The following is a 20,123-nucleotide window of genomic DNA, read 5'->3' on the forward strand; positions in this document are numbered from 1 at the left end:
AACTCAGAGTTCTCTGTATTTCAGGTGACAGGTATAATTAACATTATCGTTTACGTCTTACCATTGTTTTAATCGTTATTAATCCGATCTTTTGCGATAGCAGAATTTACTATGCAAAAGCTGTAATCTGTATATTTTCTTAGGATTGGTAAATAGTTTATTATCAGTACAAATGTAGAATTATTTTTTTATTTTTATCCTTGTGTGAAAATTAACACTCCATGGGATTAAACCTGGCTCAATTAGGTGGCTGTCAGTTTAATTTCCATTTAGTCTGAGCAAGAAATTGTTACTGAAAGTAATTAGGTTCGCATAAACTTATGTTTGTGTACATATTCTGTGCATATATGTATTACAAGCGCAGTTTTCGTGATTTATAAGGGAATTGCTACAGATTTATAAGGGAATTGCTACAGATTTATAGGGAATTACTACAGATTTATATGGGAATTACTACAGATTTATATGGGAATTGCTACTGATTTATAAGGGAATTACTACAGATTTATAAGGGAATTACTACAGATTTATAAGGGAATTGCTACAGATTTATAAGGGAATTGCTACAAATTTTTAGAAATAACAATAAGGAATGAAATCGGTCTAAATCAGCGTTATATACTATTAGTTTTTTTCCGATTCCTTCTTATTACTCACCATATAATTTACTGCGCCTTAATTACTCCCAAAATCTTCGTTTCTTGACATTTCTTTCAAATGTATTTTTTATTTCTTTCATTTCCAATGTTTAGGTGACTTGATTTTATAAGAAATATTTACGACGAATAACAAAAATGTCTAGTTTCTTTCAAATCTACGTTTGGTGTGCTTTTCATTTTCATATCGTGCCCCATTATCTAATAATAATAATAATAATAAGAAGAAGAATAACTGTACCTATTATTGGTCCAAAATAAATTATTTCAAGTATTTAATACCTCTCAAATGTCAGTTGGAAACTGTTTCTTCTTGAAAGTTAAAGGAATGATTTTGTTCAAAGAAAGGTGTAATTTCTAGAAGTGCCAATATCTTGAACAAACCTTAAGTTTAAAGTTCTGTTTCTTCTGTCCATAGCTTTTCTCTTCACATTTACCAGACATAGAAAGTATCAACAAAATTTTCAAAGGACATGATCGGAAGAATATTGATTAATCTTTTGGTGCACAGCGCGCGATTTTTTTTTTTTTTTTCGGAAAGGGTCTTTGAAATGTACCTTAGAAAATTCCGTAAGTCAACGTTGCCGGAACTTTCTCATGCCATATTTTTTTTTGTTTCACAGCTCCATCCCACACGTCAAATATAAGAAAACTAAAATTGTTGCAGTTTTTGCGTACTACTGTCAGAATGAAACAGCAACAGGGCTAGGGGGCTAATACTGCCGTAAATATAAGATGAGGATGCGCGTGTTGACAAGGCCCCCTGGAAATTGGACACCCCCCCGCCCACCCCTGGAATTTGGACACCCGCACCCCAAACCCCTGAATATACTAGATGTAAGACCACTCTACCAGCTACCATCACATCAACTAACCCTACCCCTCTCCCCTTCCTCTCCCTCTGCCTCTGCCTCTCCCCTTCCCCTCTCCCTCTCCCCTCCCTCTCTCCCCTCCCTCTGCCTCTCCCCTTCTCCCCTCCCTCTGCCTCTCCCCTTCCCTCTACATAATCGTTAGAGCAAAGTTGTCGCTACCCCACGGGAGTTCGCGGGATCGCAATTTGTTTACGAACTCTCGGAGTTGTATCGGAGAACATCCGCTTGGCAGGTAAAAATTTCAGTATTATCCTCATTTTTTATTTCACGAGCGCTTCTCTACGCCGCTAAAGCGACGGGAACAAAGTCGATTTTATACTTTTTTTTTTCTCAATTCGATTCGTCGTCACTTCACACAAACACGATTTATATCATTTTACCGCAAGGGGAACGTGACATCAAATAATTCATCTTAGTCATTAGTCTCCCAGATTCGAATACGGTGAGTACACATTGGCTGTATTTAATGTTATTTACTGTTCTCTTTTTGAGCTGCGATGGATTATTATTATTATTATTATTATTATTATTATTATTATTATTATTATTATTATTATTACTTGCTAAGCTACAACCGTAGTTGGAAAAGCAGGATGCTATAAGCCCAGGGGGCTCCAACAGGGAAAATAGCTCAGTGAGGAAAGGAAACAAAGAAAAACAAAAATATTTTAAGAACAACAAAATTAGAATTAATATCTACTATATAAACTATAAAAACTTCAACAAAACAAGAGGAAGAAAAAATAAGATGAAATAGTGTGCCCGATTGTACCCACAAGCAAGAGAACTCTAACATAAGACAGTGGAAGACCATGATACAGAGGCTATGGCACTACCCAAGATTAGAGAACAATGGTTTGATTTCAGAGTGTCCTCCTCCTAGAAGAGCTGCTTACCATAGCTAAAGAGTCTCTTCTACCCTTACAAAGAGGAAAGTGCCCACTGAACAATTACAGTGCAGTAAGAAGAAATTGTTTGGTAATCTCAGTGTTGTCAGGTGTATGAAGACAGAGGAAAATATGTAAAGAATAGGCCAGACTATTCGGTTTGCGTGTGTGTGTAGGCTAAGGGAAAATGAACCGTAACCAGAAAAAAGGATCCAATGTGCTACTGTCTGGCCAGTCAAAAGACCCCATAACTCTCTGGGCGGTAGTATCTCAACGGGTGGCTGGTGCCCTGGCCAACCTACTACCTGAGATGGACCAAATATATTCTTCCTTGGGTTTATTGTTTCGTGAGGATTTTATTTTTTGTTTATAATTGTTTTCCGTTTGCCCTGAACGACATTCTGTTCTTTAGTAGCTCATGCAAGATGCAAGATTTTAGTAGCGCAGTGGCCTAAAATGGTCCAACCCTAAAAGGGATAGGCAAATGAAATAGCAGTTGCTCATGTGTATTATGTTTTGCATTCTTATATAAGAAATATAGAATAGTGTGCCCCGAGTGTACCTCAAGCAAGAGAACTCTAACCCAAGACAATTTTCTAAGAGACTTAAGGAGTACATATAATAAACTTGCATGTTTTCTCATATATCAGAATACATGGGTTCGTCTTAGCAAGCAAATATAAACAATTCGCTTGCAAATTAAAATTTACGAAATTAAAATCTTTGGCTCTACAATGGCCAGTCTTATTCTACATTCCCCAAAAAACCCACAAACTTTTAATATGTTAGTTTCTATTGAATTTGGTTTAAATAGAATTAGCGTAAATGATGGCGCTGGTGTACAGTCTGGTACAGTCTGAATGACAACATCTCTTCGCTCTAATTTTGAGAATGTAATTGGAAAAAGTGGGTGCCATTGCTGGATTGTGTAATGTTCGGTTCACGTTTGCTGGATCTGTGGATTGCTCCCGGCCTATGTGCCTCTTATTTTAGTCAAGAAAGGGGGCTTAAGACTGGCAACATTATCCCTAATTTTTAGTAAAGAAAGGGGCATAAGGCTGGCAACATTTTTGTGTATGTATATCCCCTTACTTTCTGAGTGGGGATAGCTTACCTTAACGTAGTGAAAGGACTTGCGTATTGCCATGATCAGCAAACCTCTAATAGTTAGGGCCACCCATACTAGATTGGTTTGCTGCGCGTGATCAGACGAAAATCTTTCACTGTGGCCAGTCCGTTCTTGCCAGCGTGGTTGTGAAAATGGCTAAACCCCTAACATGCCAGCTCTTCTAGGAGAAGGACACTCTAAAATCAAACCATTGTTCTCTAGTCTTGGGTAGTGCCTTAGCCTCTGTACCATGTTCTTCCACTGTCTTGGGTTAGATTTCTGTTTCTTGGGGGTACACTCCGGCACGCTGTTCTATCGAATTCTCTTCCTCTTGTTATGTTAAAGTTTTTGTAGTTATTTAGGAAATATTTATTCTAATGTTGTTACCGTTCTTAAAATAATTTATTTTTCCTTATTTCCTTTCCTCACGGGGCTATTTTCCCTGTTGGGGCCTCTGGGCTTATAGCATCTGGCTTTTCCAACTAGGGTTGTAGCTTAGCAGATAATAATAATAATAATGGCTAAGGACATGTCTGGAGCCTATGTCCTGCAGTTGAATAGAAACTGAAGCATGTTGTTTTCGTTGTTGATATATTTTATAGTTTACAAATATATTGCATATAAGTATAAACGATTCTTCTTACTGCACTGTAATTGTTCTGTGGCCACTTTTGGAAGGGTAGATGATTAAATTTTTCTCTAATCTTGGGTACTGCCATAACCTCTGTACCATGGTCTTCCACTCTCTTGGGTTAGAGTTCTCATGCTTGAGGGTACACTCGGGCACACTGTTCTATCTTATATCTTTTTTCTCTTCCTCTTGTTTTTATAGTGTATAAAGTGATATTTATTTTAATATTGTTGCTCTTCCTGAAATATTTTATTTTTCCTTCTTTTCCTTTCCTCACTGAGCTATTTTCCCTGTTGGAGCCCCTGGGCTTATAGCATCTTGCTTTTCCAATTAGGGTTGTAGCTTAGCAAATGATAATAATAATAATAATAATAATAATAATAATAATAATAATAATAATAATAATAATAATGGCTAAGGACAATTCTGGAGCCTTTGTCCTGCAGTTGAATAGAAACTGAAGGATGTTGTTTTTGTCGTTGATATATTTTATAGTTTACAAATATATTGCATATATGTATAAAGGTATACAAGGTACATAGTCCCTTCGGTGGCCACAATTAACTTCGCATTTCTTGTAGAATAAGCAGAGATAAAGATTGATAAGTCGATCGAAAGGTGACTTTTAAAAGATTGCGAAAGGAGGGGGCGGTACCAAAAGTGCTTAGCTGTTTGAAGGTTAATATCATCTATCACCAGAACGAGTGATAAAGGAACCACGAATTACGGTCAAAAAGCGAAGGCCAGAAGGAGTGGCCTTAGCTGATAGCAAGTTCTTAAGAGTTGATCGCTGATTGTTGACACTTCTTTGGTTCTCATGTGATGTTGTTCTGAATCTTATAATTTTGTGCAGCGTCAGCATTATTTTTAAATGAATTAGCAAAGTCGGCGATATTTTTTTTGTAGCAATTACAGTATCAGCGTTAATATTTTGTATAATTGTACGTGACTTGCCTCACCACTCTCTCACCAGGGTATGACTATTCTCTCTCCCCCCTACCCGAGGGACGGACAGCTGAGCGTGACCGTGAATGTGTGTGTATATATATATATATATATATATATATATTATATATATATATATATATATATTTATTTTCAGACACTTGCCCTTTATTATATAGGGGAGGTAATTTTGAAGCATAATATATAATTTTGGTAAGGAATAAAAACTTCATCTTTGTATATCCTCGGCTTTCGAAAATCGGGCATTACTGATATAAAAAAACGAAGAAAAAATACAAAATAACTTAATGATCCAATGCTAGAATTATGAAAGTCTGGCAAAACTATAAAAGACCAGGCAGTCACAAACTATCCCTTTCCATTTTTCTTAAGTTACCCCTCAAAGACGCAATTCGCAGAAAACGAATACTTAAACTTTGGCCGAGATAAACCCTTTCCTTGCTGGGACATTATACTTCCCAGAGCCTAGACTATCATTCACAACTCATTGCTTCATTCTCGGAAACCCATTTTACCTGTTGTATGAAGAAACACACTTGCCAATTCAAGGAATAATTAGGGTAAGTATGTCCCGTCCCAGACATTCAAACCCTAAAAGAGCGCACACAAGCAACCCCATCTCCCCGGCGTATTAGAATCATATCCGTAATCCCGCAACATCACACAAATATAATTAAATATATTTAATACCGCCAGAGCCTTCGTGCTCATTTACACGTCGTCTCTGTCCATGAAGGAGAAAATCCAGCCTATCTAAATGTTTTACGAACAGCTCGATAATTGAAATATCATTCTAGTTGTAGTAGGACGGCTGTTAATTAAAGAGGTGAAGCGGTGGATTTTACCTAAGAGTTCACGCGGTCCACACGTGAGTGGAAGCGATGGGAGGATGGGTCTAAGTTATGTCATACTCTCTCTCTCTCTCTCTCTCTCCTCTCTCTCTCTCTCTCTGTGGCACCATTGTTGGTTAGTGATACTAGAAGTATCTCTTTATTGTACCTGTATATGAGATGCATCTCCCATTATGTGAATAGGAATTAATTTCCTCTGTGTCATTTCTCGGTAACAAACTAGTTCGATTATTCGTCCTTTTTTGGTGGACATTAAAATGCCCAGATCGATAAACTAGATTAAACTCCATATAAATTTCTTAATTTATATCATAGCTGAGAAATTAACACTTGGTTGAGAGACCTTATTATCATGGAATGTGAACCAGGAAAGTATCTTGGTTAAAATGCACTAGTGAGACACCAAGTACAAAGAGAGATTTATAGGAAAAGATTGTAGGATAGTCATTGTATCCAATACGTATAAAGCATGTATGCTTTGTTGCAAATTTTGTATTCTTATCCATGCATGCTTATTCTGGACCGGGGAGGGGGTGGGGGTGGAGAGGTAGTTGCGCCTAGAAATTCTAATCTCCGTAGGTGGCCCCCGAGCTTAGTTAGAAATCGGCATTTCCTGTGGGGTGGCGAAACGTGCCCGTCACTTATTGCCAGTCGGCTGAACATAGTTTCGCCATGATTATTCATTTTTTTTTTTTCGTCTTCCCCTTATTCTTTGTGTGTCGGGCACCACACGTGATGCATCATATTTAGTATAACGGATATCGAAAGCAATAGGAAGGAATTGATTCTTCTCCAATGTATGGAAAGGAGAAAATGTCAATATAATTGAGTTTTTATTTTTGCAGGTAGGTACCCTAGCAGGTAAGGGGTGGACCTCTATAACCCCCCCCCCCCCCCCCCCGCTTGCCTTCTTTTTCTGCAACACCGGATCTCTTCATTAAACGTCTTGCAAAATTACCAAAAATCTCTCTCTCTCTCTCTCTCTCTCTCTCTCTCTCTCTCTCATTTCCCCATGTTTCATTCATGAATGTGAGCGATCAATAATTTATAACAACTTTTTCTGTAACACTTTTTCAAGATCTCGTGCATGTGTGTATTATATTTATATATATATATATATATATATGTGTGTGGGTGTGTGTGTGTATGTGTATAATTATATGTATATGTATATGTATGTGTATATATATATATATATAAATATATATATATATATATATATATATATATATATATATATATATATATATATAATATATATATATATATATATATATATTAAAATATTGAAAGTGGGGTGCACAGTAAGTTAAATCAGCTGAAGCGCCCATACCAAATAAAATTTAGAAACCTGCAGTTACCATTATATGCAAATCTCATCATATTGGATTCTTGTCCTGCAATATTTTAGTCGCTGAGCTACTTCATTACAATTCCCCCCCCCCCCCCTCGTGCCCTATTTGCTACCCGGATAGACAATGAATCATTCCTCTGAAACATTCTGATTAATACGGACTTCGTACCACGTCCGTTTAGAGATATCAGTTATAGAATATATTTTAGAAGGTTGGTTTGGCATAGATCAACTTAATGTGTCTCATATGTTGCATTTCCTTCAAATTTAAAATTGCGAAACTTGTATACTGTATTGGTAATAAATGTGTCTTGAGCAAAATTGCGGGGTATAATTATTTTCTGTACATAAGAGATTTAAAACTTTAACTTGTAATCCTTTTGGGATTATTTTTGTAATATACCTAAAACATTCTGGAGCCAGTTTCTGCAATTTAAAAATTTTTGTAACTTTTCAATTTTTTTTTTTCGGGCATAAGGGGAATAATGAACATCTATTGTGTTACACATAACTACACACAGATAGATATGCACATATATATATATATATATATATATATGATGGTGAACAGTCAAATGCCCTTTTCTAAAGGGAAGTAATAAATAATCGTTTTCGGCAGTTATTCCCACCGCGTGGTTGAAGGCTGGTTGTTCTAAGACAGCCTTGATCTTCTAAGAAAAATGAAGGCATCTCTGCCCTTCTGGTAATGTGCTGTGCAGTGATGTGTAGATTTCTCCATAGGATTGGCGCCGGTTTCAATATCATTAGTTTTCGTTGATATTTCATTTAGTCGTTCAACTTGATTGTAAAGAAAATTTTAGTCGTTCAACTTTATTGTAAAGACAATTTTAGGTGTTCAGCTTGATTTGAAGACAATTTTGGTCTTTCAATTTTATTGTAAACTCTTGTAGTAGTTCAGCTTGATTGTAAAGACAACTTTAGTCGTTTAGCTTGATTGTAAAGACAATTTTAGTCGTTTAGCTTGATTGTAAAGACAATTTTAGTCGTTAACTTGATTACTAAGACAATTTTGGTCATTCAACTTTACTGTAAACAGTTTTAGTAGTTCACCTTAATTGTAAAGACAATTTTAGTCGTTCAACTTATTTGCAGAGACAATTTTAGTCATTCATCTTGATTGTAAGGACATTTTAGTCGTTGAGCTTGGTTGTAAAGAATTTTAGTCGTTCAACTTGATTGTAAAGAGACAAATTTAGTTTTTCAGCTTGATTGTAAAGTCAACTCTAGTCGTTAAATTTTGTTGTAAAGGCAATTTTAGTGTCAACTTGATTGCAAAGACAATTTTATTCGTTCAGATTTATTATAAAGAATTTTATTCGTTCAACTTGATTGTAAAGACAATTTTATTCGTTCTAGTTGATTGTTAAGAACATTTTAGTCGTTCAATTTTATTGTAAAGACATTTTTAGTTTAGTTTACTTGTAAAGACAATTCTGGTAGTTCAGCTTTACTGTAATTGTCTTTACTGTTTCCCTATTATTTTCATTATCTTTGCTCATAAGACAGTTAAGCAAATACGTCAACCGATGATAATCTGATTCTGAAGAGCTCCAGGAATAAGGAATACTTATAATTGTGCGTGTGAAACCGTGCGAGTGTTTGCCATTAGCGAACCTCCGGAATGTCCGTTCAGGGAGAGAGAGAGAGAGACTTATGAATCACGCTGCCACGGGGGTATTTCCTGACCTAGTGTTGCAATTTCATCCTATGCGCGCGAAGCAGAGAGAGAAAGAAAGAAAACGGTCGCCTTGAGAAATATTGCAGAATCACTTTACAGTTCCTCAAAGGTCTAAGTGTTAAGAGGGCGAAATTGATTGCCTTAAGGGGCAGTGCTTTTGATTGTGCCGTTTAACTATTTTAAACAATAAATTTTACCATATAAAACTGTTTATGCGAGTAAGCAATAACGTAAAAAATATAAAAATAGCTTGGAATTATGTAATTGAAACATTTTGGGTGGCGCGTAACTACGTAATAGGAGAGTATCCCCTCCCAAGGTCATTAACGCAAGAAGAAAACGGCACTTGATGATGGTCGATGTTTGTTACACCACCTGGGACCTGGTCTCTCTCTCTCTCCCTCTCTCTCTCTCTCTCTCTCTCTCTCTCTCTCTCTCTCTCTCTGGTATTTCCCGGCCACGTTCTCCTGCAAAAAAACCCAATCTTGCCACTTATTTTTTTTTATCTGTTTGTTGGTCATGTCTTCGTTATCAAAGATTATTTCGTTATTTAGCTGTTTTGCCTGATACCAGGCTTCCTGTGTTACTAAAAGATCTTTAATGCATCCTATTGCGAATGTCATTGCTGTAGCGAGATACTGTTTTGGAGCATTTTGTGATGGGGTTAATTATGTACTTTTCACAGCTCTTAAGTTTAAAGTAAAAGGAAAGAATGAAGAAAAAGGACAAGTGACTTTAATTGGTTAAAAGAAAAGCGTAACTTTAGCTAAGGCAAGCAGCTCTTATAGGAGGACATTCCAAAATCAAACCATTGTTCTCTAGTCTTGGGTAGTGCCATGGCCTCTGTACCATGGTCTTCCACTGTCTTGGGGTAGAGTTCTCTTGCTTAAAGGTACACTCGGGCACATTATTCTATGTAATTTCTCTTCCTCTTGTTTTGTTAAAGTTTTTATAGTTTATATAGGAAATATTTATATTAATGTTAGTTCTGAAGATATTCTATTTTTCCTTTTTTCCTTTTCCTCACTGGGCTATTTTCCATGTTGGGGCCCCTGGGCTTATAGCATTCAGCTTTTCCAGCTAGGGTTGTAGCTTAGCGAGTAATAATAATAATAATAATAATAATAATGTTTATCAAAATCCTAATGCCCTGGGCTTATAGCATCCTGCTTTTCCAACTAGGGTTGTAGCTCAGCAAGTAATAACAACAACAACAACAATAATAACGGTTTATCAAATATCCTAATCCACCGGTGACATCAAAACAAATGAGACGTTTCTCGCTTATAACATTTGGCGCAGATTGTGACGAATTCTTAGATTCGAGAGATTCGTGGAAAATTTCGCACATCCGAGAATTAAAGAAAATCTTTCCTTTGATTGTGAGTTTGTGTCTTTGCGCAGTTGCTTGCTGATGTACAATGCGATTTGCAGTTTTTTTTTTTTTTTTTTTTTACCAAACAGTGACGCAATGTTGGGAATATCCCCGAGAGAGAGAGAGAGAGAGAGAGAGAGAGAGAGAGAGAGAGAGAGAGAATATTATTACTGATAAATTTAGGATATAAATGAGAGGCGAATATGAAGGTCAATAAATTTGATGAATTTGTAAGTTAAGGTTAAATGAGAAATAATTGGCAATTGCATAGTAAGAAAAGAGAATATTAACACTGATAAATTGACGTGAAGAAAGAAAAATTATTACTGCTACTACTACTACTACTACTTGTTCTTCTCCTTCTTCTTCTTGCTAAGCTACAACTTTAATTGGAAAAGCAGAGTGCTATAAGCCCGAGGGCTCCAACAGGGAAAATACATTGTGAATAGAGAGGTAATGGTAAAATTATTATGGATTATTAAATTAAGAGAAAGTGAGAAATAAAAGAATTAGCAAATAATTAAAAAGAAAGAGAAAATGAAACTCCCCAACTATTAAAGAGGTTTATGCTATTCCCGGAAGACGGAGACGTCTCTCATCGCTCTACAATTTCCGAGATCATCAATGAGCAAGTTCTTCCCCCCGACCGCCGTCAGGATCTCTCTTGACTTCTGCGAATTGCCTCCCTTTTGGTTGCAAAGTTGCAGGAAGATTGCAAAACCCCATGAGCTGGCCGGCCCCACGTGGAGAGAGAGAGAGAACCGTAAACTTTCGTTCAGTATCCTTGACTTTCATGTCATTTCAGGTGATTTAATTCGTTTACTGTTGTTTGAAAGTTTATCTCTGCTTTTAACGTATGATTTAGCGCGAGATGCAGTTGGTTTTAAACTGAATTTGCACGAATTTTTAAAATTAAAGGCTTAAGATTTCAGCAGAACGTACGTAAAATCTGCAAACGGTTGCTCAGACTTGAGGTAGTCCCCCCTCCACCCTCCCCCAGTGGGTGGACAGTCATCGGTTGCAACATGCACGAACACTCGCGCTTATAGAAAACGGCGTGTGTGCCCAACACTCTTTCATTCCGAAGTTGGACTTTCAACCCATGGGACCAACCTTACCGTAGCACCCAAAAGACATCCTTAGAACAGGACGAAGGAAGAAGTCGTGATCTTGAAAAGTGTTCGGTGATATAAGCTCCTACTCAATCGATTCTGTTTACATAGTGCTTGCTTTTACGAACAGGTGCTAACGTCCAAAAAGTGTTCGCAGCTGATTTTACGGTAAATCGTTTTCCAACAAAGTGACATTTATAACGTCATAGTGCACTTTTATCGAAGCCAATGCTTGGCGAGGATTACCATAGGCTTGCTTCTTCTCCAGATTTAGTCAAAGAAAGAAATTGGTATAATTGGCTACTTACAACACAGGACTTGGCAAAATATATACATCCTTCCCATCTACACGAGGACAATATGAAACTCGTTGAGGTAAGATTTGCGACATTCTAGGATATTTCACTTAAGGATTCATCCGATAGATTAATTGCGATCCAGTGTAATTCAGTCGAACAGTGTCAGTTTATAAAGACTGGACGAACGGATTAATTATTACATATATATATATATATATATATGTGTGTGTGTGTGTGTACGTGTGTGTTTGAATACGGAATATAGGAGGGAGAGAGAGAGAGAGAGAGAGAGAGAGAGAGAGAGAGAGAGAATAAACAATAGTGAATATACTGCTAGAATTCAAACAATTCGTGAAGTATGTAAAATCAAACTTTAAAATTTACATTAACACTCTCTCTCTCTCTCTCTCTCTCTCTCACTCTCTCTCTCTCTCTCTACACACAGTCCCAATTCACTTATACACATCGTGTGCCATTCCTTTCAGTCAATCCTTTCCGGCCGTCCCATCTCCCAACCGCGATCATCAGAGATGTCGAAAATGAGTGTCTTTTTGGATCAAGAGAGAGATAGGCCGCTAACACTACATAACCAAACCTTATTATCATTGAGGATTTCCTCTCATTGATCTGAGCGATCGTTTAAGCCAGGCGAACGATTATATCCCGAAAATTTCATCTCTCTCGCCCGCCGGCAGTCCAGTCTTTAGTGCGAAGTTCTGCCGATCTGAAATTAAGAAATTCTGATCAATTCATTTTCCCCCAATTCACCTCTTAATGAAGTCCCCTCAACCTTCCTTTCTGCTACTTCCATCCCCCCTGTTCGTAACCATACATTAAGTTCTTGAATTAGCTTTGACTTGTGTTTTCACATATTCATTATTGTAATTACAGTGTCTGTTGGGGGTGGGGACACGCTCAGATACATTGATGTGTAGAGAGAGAGACACACACACACACAGTCAATGATACATTGAATATCTTTCAACTCAATGCCTTAGGTCGGTTAGCCAGCCCCCCTCATTCCCCTTTAGGCCTGATGAGAGAATTGTATTCAGTTCAAGGGGAAATTTGAATGAGAAGGAGGGGAGAGGGACAGGGGACAGCTCCCAGGATCAATCTAGTGAAGTGGTTTTCTAACTCGGCGAAGGGAACAGAAAGCGATGGTCGTAATATTTTTTTTATTTTCTTACGAAAACAACAGGTAATAAGTATATGTGGATATTTCTCTCTCTCTCTCTCTCTCTCTCTCTCTCTCTCTCTCTCTCTTTGAATGTAACTTATTGTGAAGGATATGCATTAACCTTGTCAGAGGTAGCTAATTACTAAACAGGTTTTATAATGGAATAACAGCATTGAATGGGATAAGTTTTTTATATTCAGTGTTTCTTTTTTCAAGTCTAAACATTTACAATCATTTAATCTAGTAAAGCCTGTTTAGTCTACGAAGAAACCGGGTTAGAACCATTAGCTTTTGAGAAGCCATTGTGTGGTCAGTTTCCGTCTGAATATCTTCTGTTAAGAAATAAAAACCTACACAGATCTTTATGATTTTTCATAACACAATTAATATTTTTATATCAACAACACAATTGGTTACTTTAGGCATACAGGTAATTGGTGTGTTACCATAAATGGGTATTTTAACTTCATTGGATCACCTCTTGAAAAATTTAGTCTCCTTCATTGCCCAACGCTTAAAAATTGGGTCAATGCTTGTCTGCACGTACGCGGAAATTGTAAGCAATACCAATCAAAAGATGTTAGAGTATGTCACCCCTCCAGTTTGATAAAATTATTTCTCTGAAAATAAATTATATCTTGCGCACAAGAGGTCTAGCTCACCCCTAGCATCTGTAGGTCTAGGCTTATCCGATGTATTTTATTGAATACTTAGTCTGTTCTCTCAAAATTTGAGGATAAGTAGTAGTATTTCTCAAATTCTTCTCGAGTCCCTGAAAGAATACATTTTCATGTACTGTGTCACTCAACAGTAACAATGAAATAATTTGAAGATTTGGTTATATTCCGTTAATACTTGATCTGAAATCTTAGGCAGTTATATTGTCAGAAACAAGGTCATTTTCTGTTAATTAATCAAATTTTAGGCAATATATACACCCTCATCTACTGGTCATAGAAGAAAAATGAAAATAAAAGAAGTAAATTATTTTAGGCCTACAGATTATAAGAGGGGATAGGGCTGGGTGTGTCGCATACAGCTCTCTGCTTATTATGAGGCCACTAAGAGAGGTAACGGAGACTGTCCTTCTCACTTAACATAAATGGAGTAATACATCCATTCAGATTTCCTTTTCCCCGGGAAATACATTTCCCATTTCATGGCCGTGGGGACGAGCCAGTGTTTCTTAGCCTACGCTGAAGCCTTAATATTCTAAACTCGTTCTATCCCCACTTGAGTTTGGGAGGCGTGGTTCCAAATACTCTTGAGTGCGTACTCATTTTGATCTCTTCTTTCCTTTTCCTATTCTCTACCATACATTCCTGTTCATCTACCCTCTTTTACTCGCTCCCGTAGGCCTAAGGCTTAGTGAGATCACGCGATACGGCTATTTAGGCATGAGAGTTTGCCGGTATATTCAAGGGACTGGGGAAGGGGGTGGGACTAGATGTTCTGTGGCGTAATCTATGGAACTCTCATCTTGATGAGGCTCATTAGGTTTGACTTTGCTTTAGGACGTTATCATTCTCTGCCATAATGATCGAGCTTCGGTTGGTTATGCATAATCCATACACTTATTTTTCAAGTGGCATATAATCTCTCTCTCTCTCTCTCTCTCTCTCTCTCTCTCTCTCTCTCTCTCTGTGATTTATCAATAGTACAATTATAGAAAAGACAAATTTTGTGTGAGCACCCCTCTCTCTCTCTCTCTCTCCAATTCACACAGTGATATAATTAACGTTAGTAATATGCACATCTATGTTAACTGTTAATACTTATATTTTTAATTTCTTGCTGTTTTATATTAAAGGGGAACTAAAGTGTACTTATGGATAAAAACTTAAAATAATCAACTTCCACCAGAGAGAGAGAATAGATAAACTTATTTACGGCATGAGGAGTTCCGCGAACTTCAATGCACTAGCGCTGGTTCCCTGTAAAAGACTGACGCAATGTGTTGCAACTTCTAGAATGCAATAACCTTGCAACAACAAGGCCGCTAGTGACGTCTGCCCAATTCGCCCCAATGCACTTCGGGGAAAAACCATTACTGTGCAACGAGAAAAGATTCAGGATAAGGAACAAAACGATCCTTCCATCCTGCAGTTTTTTTTCTTTCCTTATTTAATGTAGTCAACCGTAGATGGAAAAGATGTTCATGATAGACATTCCTATTAAGACGGGCACTAGACCTATTATGTAAAGGTACTTGGATAATGATGATGAGTTTCCTCAGAGATAAAAAAAAATGCTATATTCAAAGATTGCTTCATTAGAAAGAAAACCCACACTTTGATATACTTTGTCCGGATGTTACTGTTATTCGTATCTAAGCAAAAAAAAAAAAAAAAACGATCTGATACTGAAATCTCTTAGGGTTCAGTCAGTATTAGAAGATATTTTCATAAATGTCACAATTATAGACTAAAAATGATGCTGATATTTTTTATAGTTTTATTCATTTAGCATTATCTCATGTACATTAATTTAAGCTTATTAGTAGATTGACAAATAGACAATGTTTATCCTTTATAGATATCACCAGTCTTAAAATTTCGACTGACATAATTTATCAAACTAATAGAATTCACTAAATTAGTTGGTTATGGCTAATGGTATCGATGTTAAATTGAAATATATTCATTATACTTTTCGTTATCATCTATAGTTCTTTGATCATAAATGATGTGCTTCATTTAATACCGGAAACTTGTTTAAATTCGTTTATGCAAGTGAAATCCTTTCATACTGTTTGACATAAAAATTAATTAAATTATGCAATGATTTTTTTGCAATATTAGCACGATTTGATTAATACTTATTTAACAGTTGTAATTAAAATAAATTTTGTTTCAAGGTTTCTGTATAATTTTACTTTTAATTTTGGAACAAAATCCTGTTAACTATAAACTGATGATAATTTAATAATTTTTTCTTAATTTTACTTTAATTTTGGAACATCAGCATATAAACTGAAAAAAAAAAACTTAATTTTACACGAAAATTTCTTAAAATTTGGAACATGAGCCTATAACTAATAATTTCTTTTTCTTGCAGGGAGGGTACGGCACAATGGGGAGCAGCTCGCAGTATTGCCTACGATGGAACAACCATCGGAATAACCTGCTGGCGGCTTTCGATCAACTCCTGCACCACGAAGCTTTCACAGATGTCACCCTGGCCTGCGAAGATGGCAGGACGCTGCATGCTCACAGGCTGGTCCTGGCCGCCTGCTCCTCGTACTTCCAGTCCTTGTTTGTGAATGCCCACACGTCCAACCATCCGATTGTGGTTCTCAAGGATGTAAGGGCTTGTGCCATGAGGGCATTGCTCGAGTATATGTACAGAGGTGAAGTCAATGTCGAGCACGATGCGCTTCAAGAGCTTTTGAAAGTGGCCGAGAGCTTGAAGGTCAAAGGTTTAGTGGAGGAACTGGGCAATGATGCCCCATTACGACGACCACCCTCGCCACCAGAAATCTCCCGCCCACCTCCACCTCCAGCAGTGGATAGTCGCAGTCACCCAGAGTTGATTCGACCCAAGCAAGAACCCCCTACTTCAGTTGCTCCACCTCCATCGGCCTCTTCACACGAGCCACCCCGTTCGGCTTCTCCACAGCCTCTGTACCCAACCATCCAACCTCCAGTTCTTCCCCCACACAGAGAACACTCCCAACATCGACCTGACCATCGCCCAGAGCATAGAGAGCATCGAGACCACAGAGACATCAGCCGTGAATTGGACCCTCGTGATAGTAGGGACATGAGAGACTTGAGGGAGCATTTGAGAAACCACTCGAGAGACCTACGGGAAGGACACGAACCACGAGACAGCCATACCCCAGGAAACCTAGACTCGGAGACCCGACAATCACTGTCCTTAGTGCCATCATTACCCCATTTGCCTCCCCACTGCCCAGACTCACCACCACCCCATAAACGTCCGAAAACCATCATGCCCGACCCCATCATGTCTCCCACTCCCATTCTACGAACTGCCCTTGGCCATACGCATGGCTTCCCTGGACCTGACATGAGCTCGCTTGTATCTCTGGCATCTTCCATGATGCCACTGCCAGGCATCCTCAGTTCACATGTTCCACACCTTCTGCCACATGAACACAGAGATCACCTCGAGGTAATTATATGTTCTGCTCAGTTCTTGTTTGCAAATATATTTACTCCTTGCAGGTGAAACCAGAGTATAGTCCCTTTTTGGAAATATATTTACTAGCAGACGAGAAAAGTAATTTTTTAGTCAATAATTTTCTCATATCCATATTTACATTTCTTTCCTTTGTACTCACGATTTTCTTTTGTTTTCCTTTGCAGAATCCTTACAGCATTAATACCAAAAAGGAACTTCTTGATGATGAACCACGCTCATTCTCAGATATTTCCAGGGATGATGAACACGATAAGATCAAGAGGGAAGCAGTAAGTTCTATCCTAAAGAAAACTTGTTAGATTTGTATTTGCATAGTTATATAATTGTATCATTCAGGAACTGTTGGGCATTTCTCTATTGTATAACATATTTTTACAATAATTTGTATATGTACAGGTACACATATAACATACAGATGCACACATGTTTCGATAGACTTTAATACTTGTTGTTTAGTAGGTAAAATATATTAAAAGTATCTTCATTAAAGTTCACATTAATATTATTTCCATTTGCCTATAAAACTCAAGAGCCCAGTCTACTTTCAACAATTTATAAAAAATTGGCATTGATGATGAATTGCATATTTTCAATGGAAGTGTTATTTACAACTGGCAAAAATATTTTTTAATCTTATGTTTGGAAAGTGAGTAATGTTTTGTAACTGAGAATATCATAATAAAGAAAAGTTGTTCAATTGTGCTTATCTTTATTTCTACAGCTCGCAAATGGTCCCCTGTTACCCGACTTCAGTCCATACCACATAGATCCAAATGGTTCCTCTCACTACAGCAATTTTGTCAGTTATGTTCCAACTCCTAAACCTGAGTGGAAGAGGTACAAGCAGTACACCAAGACAGACCTGATGGAAGCTATTGAGGCTGTGAGAACTGGTATGACAGCTCTGCAGGTGAGTTACAAGAATAGCTGGTATTTTGCCCAATTTATCTGAAAAGAGGGAGAAAATATTTAGTTCTGTAAATTCTTAGAAAATAATTTGCTTTTATACCTCTATAAATTAGTTTTCGTTTAAGTCTAGAATTCTTTTAAAAGGGGTATGACAACTATTCCCTTGTAGACTGTACTTCAGTTCAATTCTTTTAGGCATCAAGGAATTGCAATAAACTAATTTACTTCAGGCATTTAATCTTATTCTTTCAAAATGGATATGACAATCACTCCCATGTAGACTTTATACTGAAGAGGTTTCATTCTTTTAGGCATCACGGAAGTACAAAGTCCCATCTCGAACCCTTTACGATAAGATCAAGAAAATGGGAATCAGTACAGTGCCGCGACGTCTGCCCAGTAAAAAGCCATCCCCTTCAAGTACAGATCTGGATGGAACATCCACTGATGCTCCTCCGGTCTCTCACGAAACAATTGACATCACATCTAGAGACAGAGATTCCAATTCAGACCATGACAACAGGCTGAAGGTCATTAACAGCGATGAAGACGACCACTCAACTTCAGGCGTTCATCCGATGGCTGACGAAGAGGAGGAACATCCTTCTGCATCATCGACGCCAGCTCTTGGGTCATTCTCCTTAATTGGTCGACAGATGTACGAAAATGGCAGTGGAGGAGAGCCCTCCGCCACGCCATTAGACCTGACTGATACGGAATCCATTTTACCCAAGAGACCTGAAATTGAGGAGCGAGCTTAAATGTTAAAACGAGCTGGTACTGGTGACAAGTGTCAGTTCTTAACACATTTAAGCCTCTGGATGAGTCCTCATGATGTCATGCCAGAAGATTCTCGGGTGGTCTCCAGTCCCCCCCCTACCCCCACCCCACAGGAGTCTCGTAAGGCATGACTAACGGTTGGCCCTGAGGTCAACTTGCCTCTAGTGCTCAGGTTTATTTTGTTTTCTGGAGTCTGCTCATCATCATCATCCTCCATTCGAAGTCTTCAAAAGCTGGGTCAGTGGCGTTTTTTACCTCGGCCCACAGAATGATGCTGACCTCCAGCTAGGGTTGTGACCTCCCTGCTCAACAGTTGATAATAGATGATACTGGAAGTTACCCAAGTAGTGTCTAGAATCCAAAGCATTTTGCAAATTATTATTCAGAGAAAAGATGGTTATTATTATTATTATTATTATTAAAGTAGATAGGAACAATTTCACTTTTATTTATATCATTCCTAACTGTCACCATTTGTGTAGACCATATAACGGCAGTTTTTGACTTACCATCTTGTTATTAGTATAGCAGGCGTGTTGTTTATTCCTGCTGGACTACCCGCCTTTCCAACAGCTCATACAGTGTTACACAAGTTGTAATGGAACTCGGAATTGTCTGTTTTTTTTTTTCTAAGGAAATAAAGAAAACATATATTTGTTAAAAGGGTAAATGGTCTCAGTATGCTTACAATTCTGATGTTACTCGTTTACTGTACAAGTTCACTGTAAGCAAATCATTTTAAACCTAATACAGAGGAATATAATTGTTATATCTTAAGTGAATGAGCGGGAGATGTCAGGACTCCCTCGTTATGTCATCTGGTAACGAGAAGACACTAATGCAAAAGAGAGTTCAAGTTGTTGGATTCGGTGGCATTTTAAAAATATGCGATTGAGTGTGAAGACTGTATATTGATTTTATATTTGACTATTTTTTCATAAACCAACATTCAAATTGGGATAATTCCTTTTATCTGTGTGTGATTACAAATGCAAAAAAAATAAAAATTATGTAGATGTACTCTTCCTCTTGTTCATATTGTATATAACAATCTTAAGTACCTGTGTGGTCAACTGGACTGTGACCACTATCTCTCTCTCTCTCTCTCTCTCTCTCTCTCTCTCTCTCTCTCTCCTCTCTCTCTCTCCTTCTCTCTCTCTCTCTCTCTCTCTCTCTCTCTCTCTCTCTCTCTTAGGGTGATTAAAAACTTCCCTTCTGAATGTAAACTTCACACCATTTCCAGGACTCAGCAAATGTATCCATAGATGTAAGTTGGC

At 37.6% G+C, this 20,123-nt stretch overlaps 1 protein-coding gene across 2 annotated transcripts in view; it reads left to right on the forward strand.

Annotated features, from left to right (window-relative positions):
* The window catches only part of LOC137634918 (protein bric-a-brac 1-like), a 490,670-nt gene extending 471,161 nt beyond the window's left edge, over window positions 1–19,509 (forward strand). The window contains exons 1-5 of one of the 2 annotated variants that reach the window (XM_068367476.1): window positions 11,463–11,886; window positions 16,048–17,127; window positions 17,322–17,426; window positions 17,879–18,067; window positions 18,378–19,509. In XM_068367476.1, the coding sequence (XP_068223577.1) occupies window positions 11,740–11,886; window positions 16,048–17,127; window positions 17,322–17,426; window positions 17,879–18,067; window positions 18,378–18,827 (1,971 nt within the window). In that variant the 5' untranslated portion in view covers window positions 11,463–11,739 and the 3' untranslated portion in view covers window positions 18,828–19,509. Of the gene's footprint in view, window positions 1–11,462; window positions 11,887–16,047; window positions 17,128–17,321; window positions 17,427–17,878; window positions 18,068–18,377 lie in introns of those variants that run through there. The other variant, XM_068367477.1, reaches the window with a different exon arrangement.
* The last annotated feature ends 614 nt before the right edge of the window (window positions 19,510–20,123 follow it).

Source organism: Palaemon carinicauda, chromosome 45, assembly GCF_036898095.1.
Source record: "Palaemon carinicauda isolate YSFRI2023 chromosome 45, ASM3689809v2, whole genome shotgun sequence".
Lineage (NCBI taxonomy): Eukaryota > Metazoa > Arthropoda > Malacostraca > Decapoda > Palaemonidae > Palaemon > Palaemon carinicauda.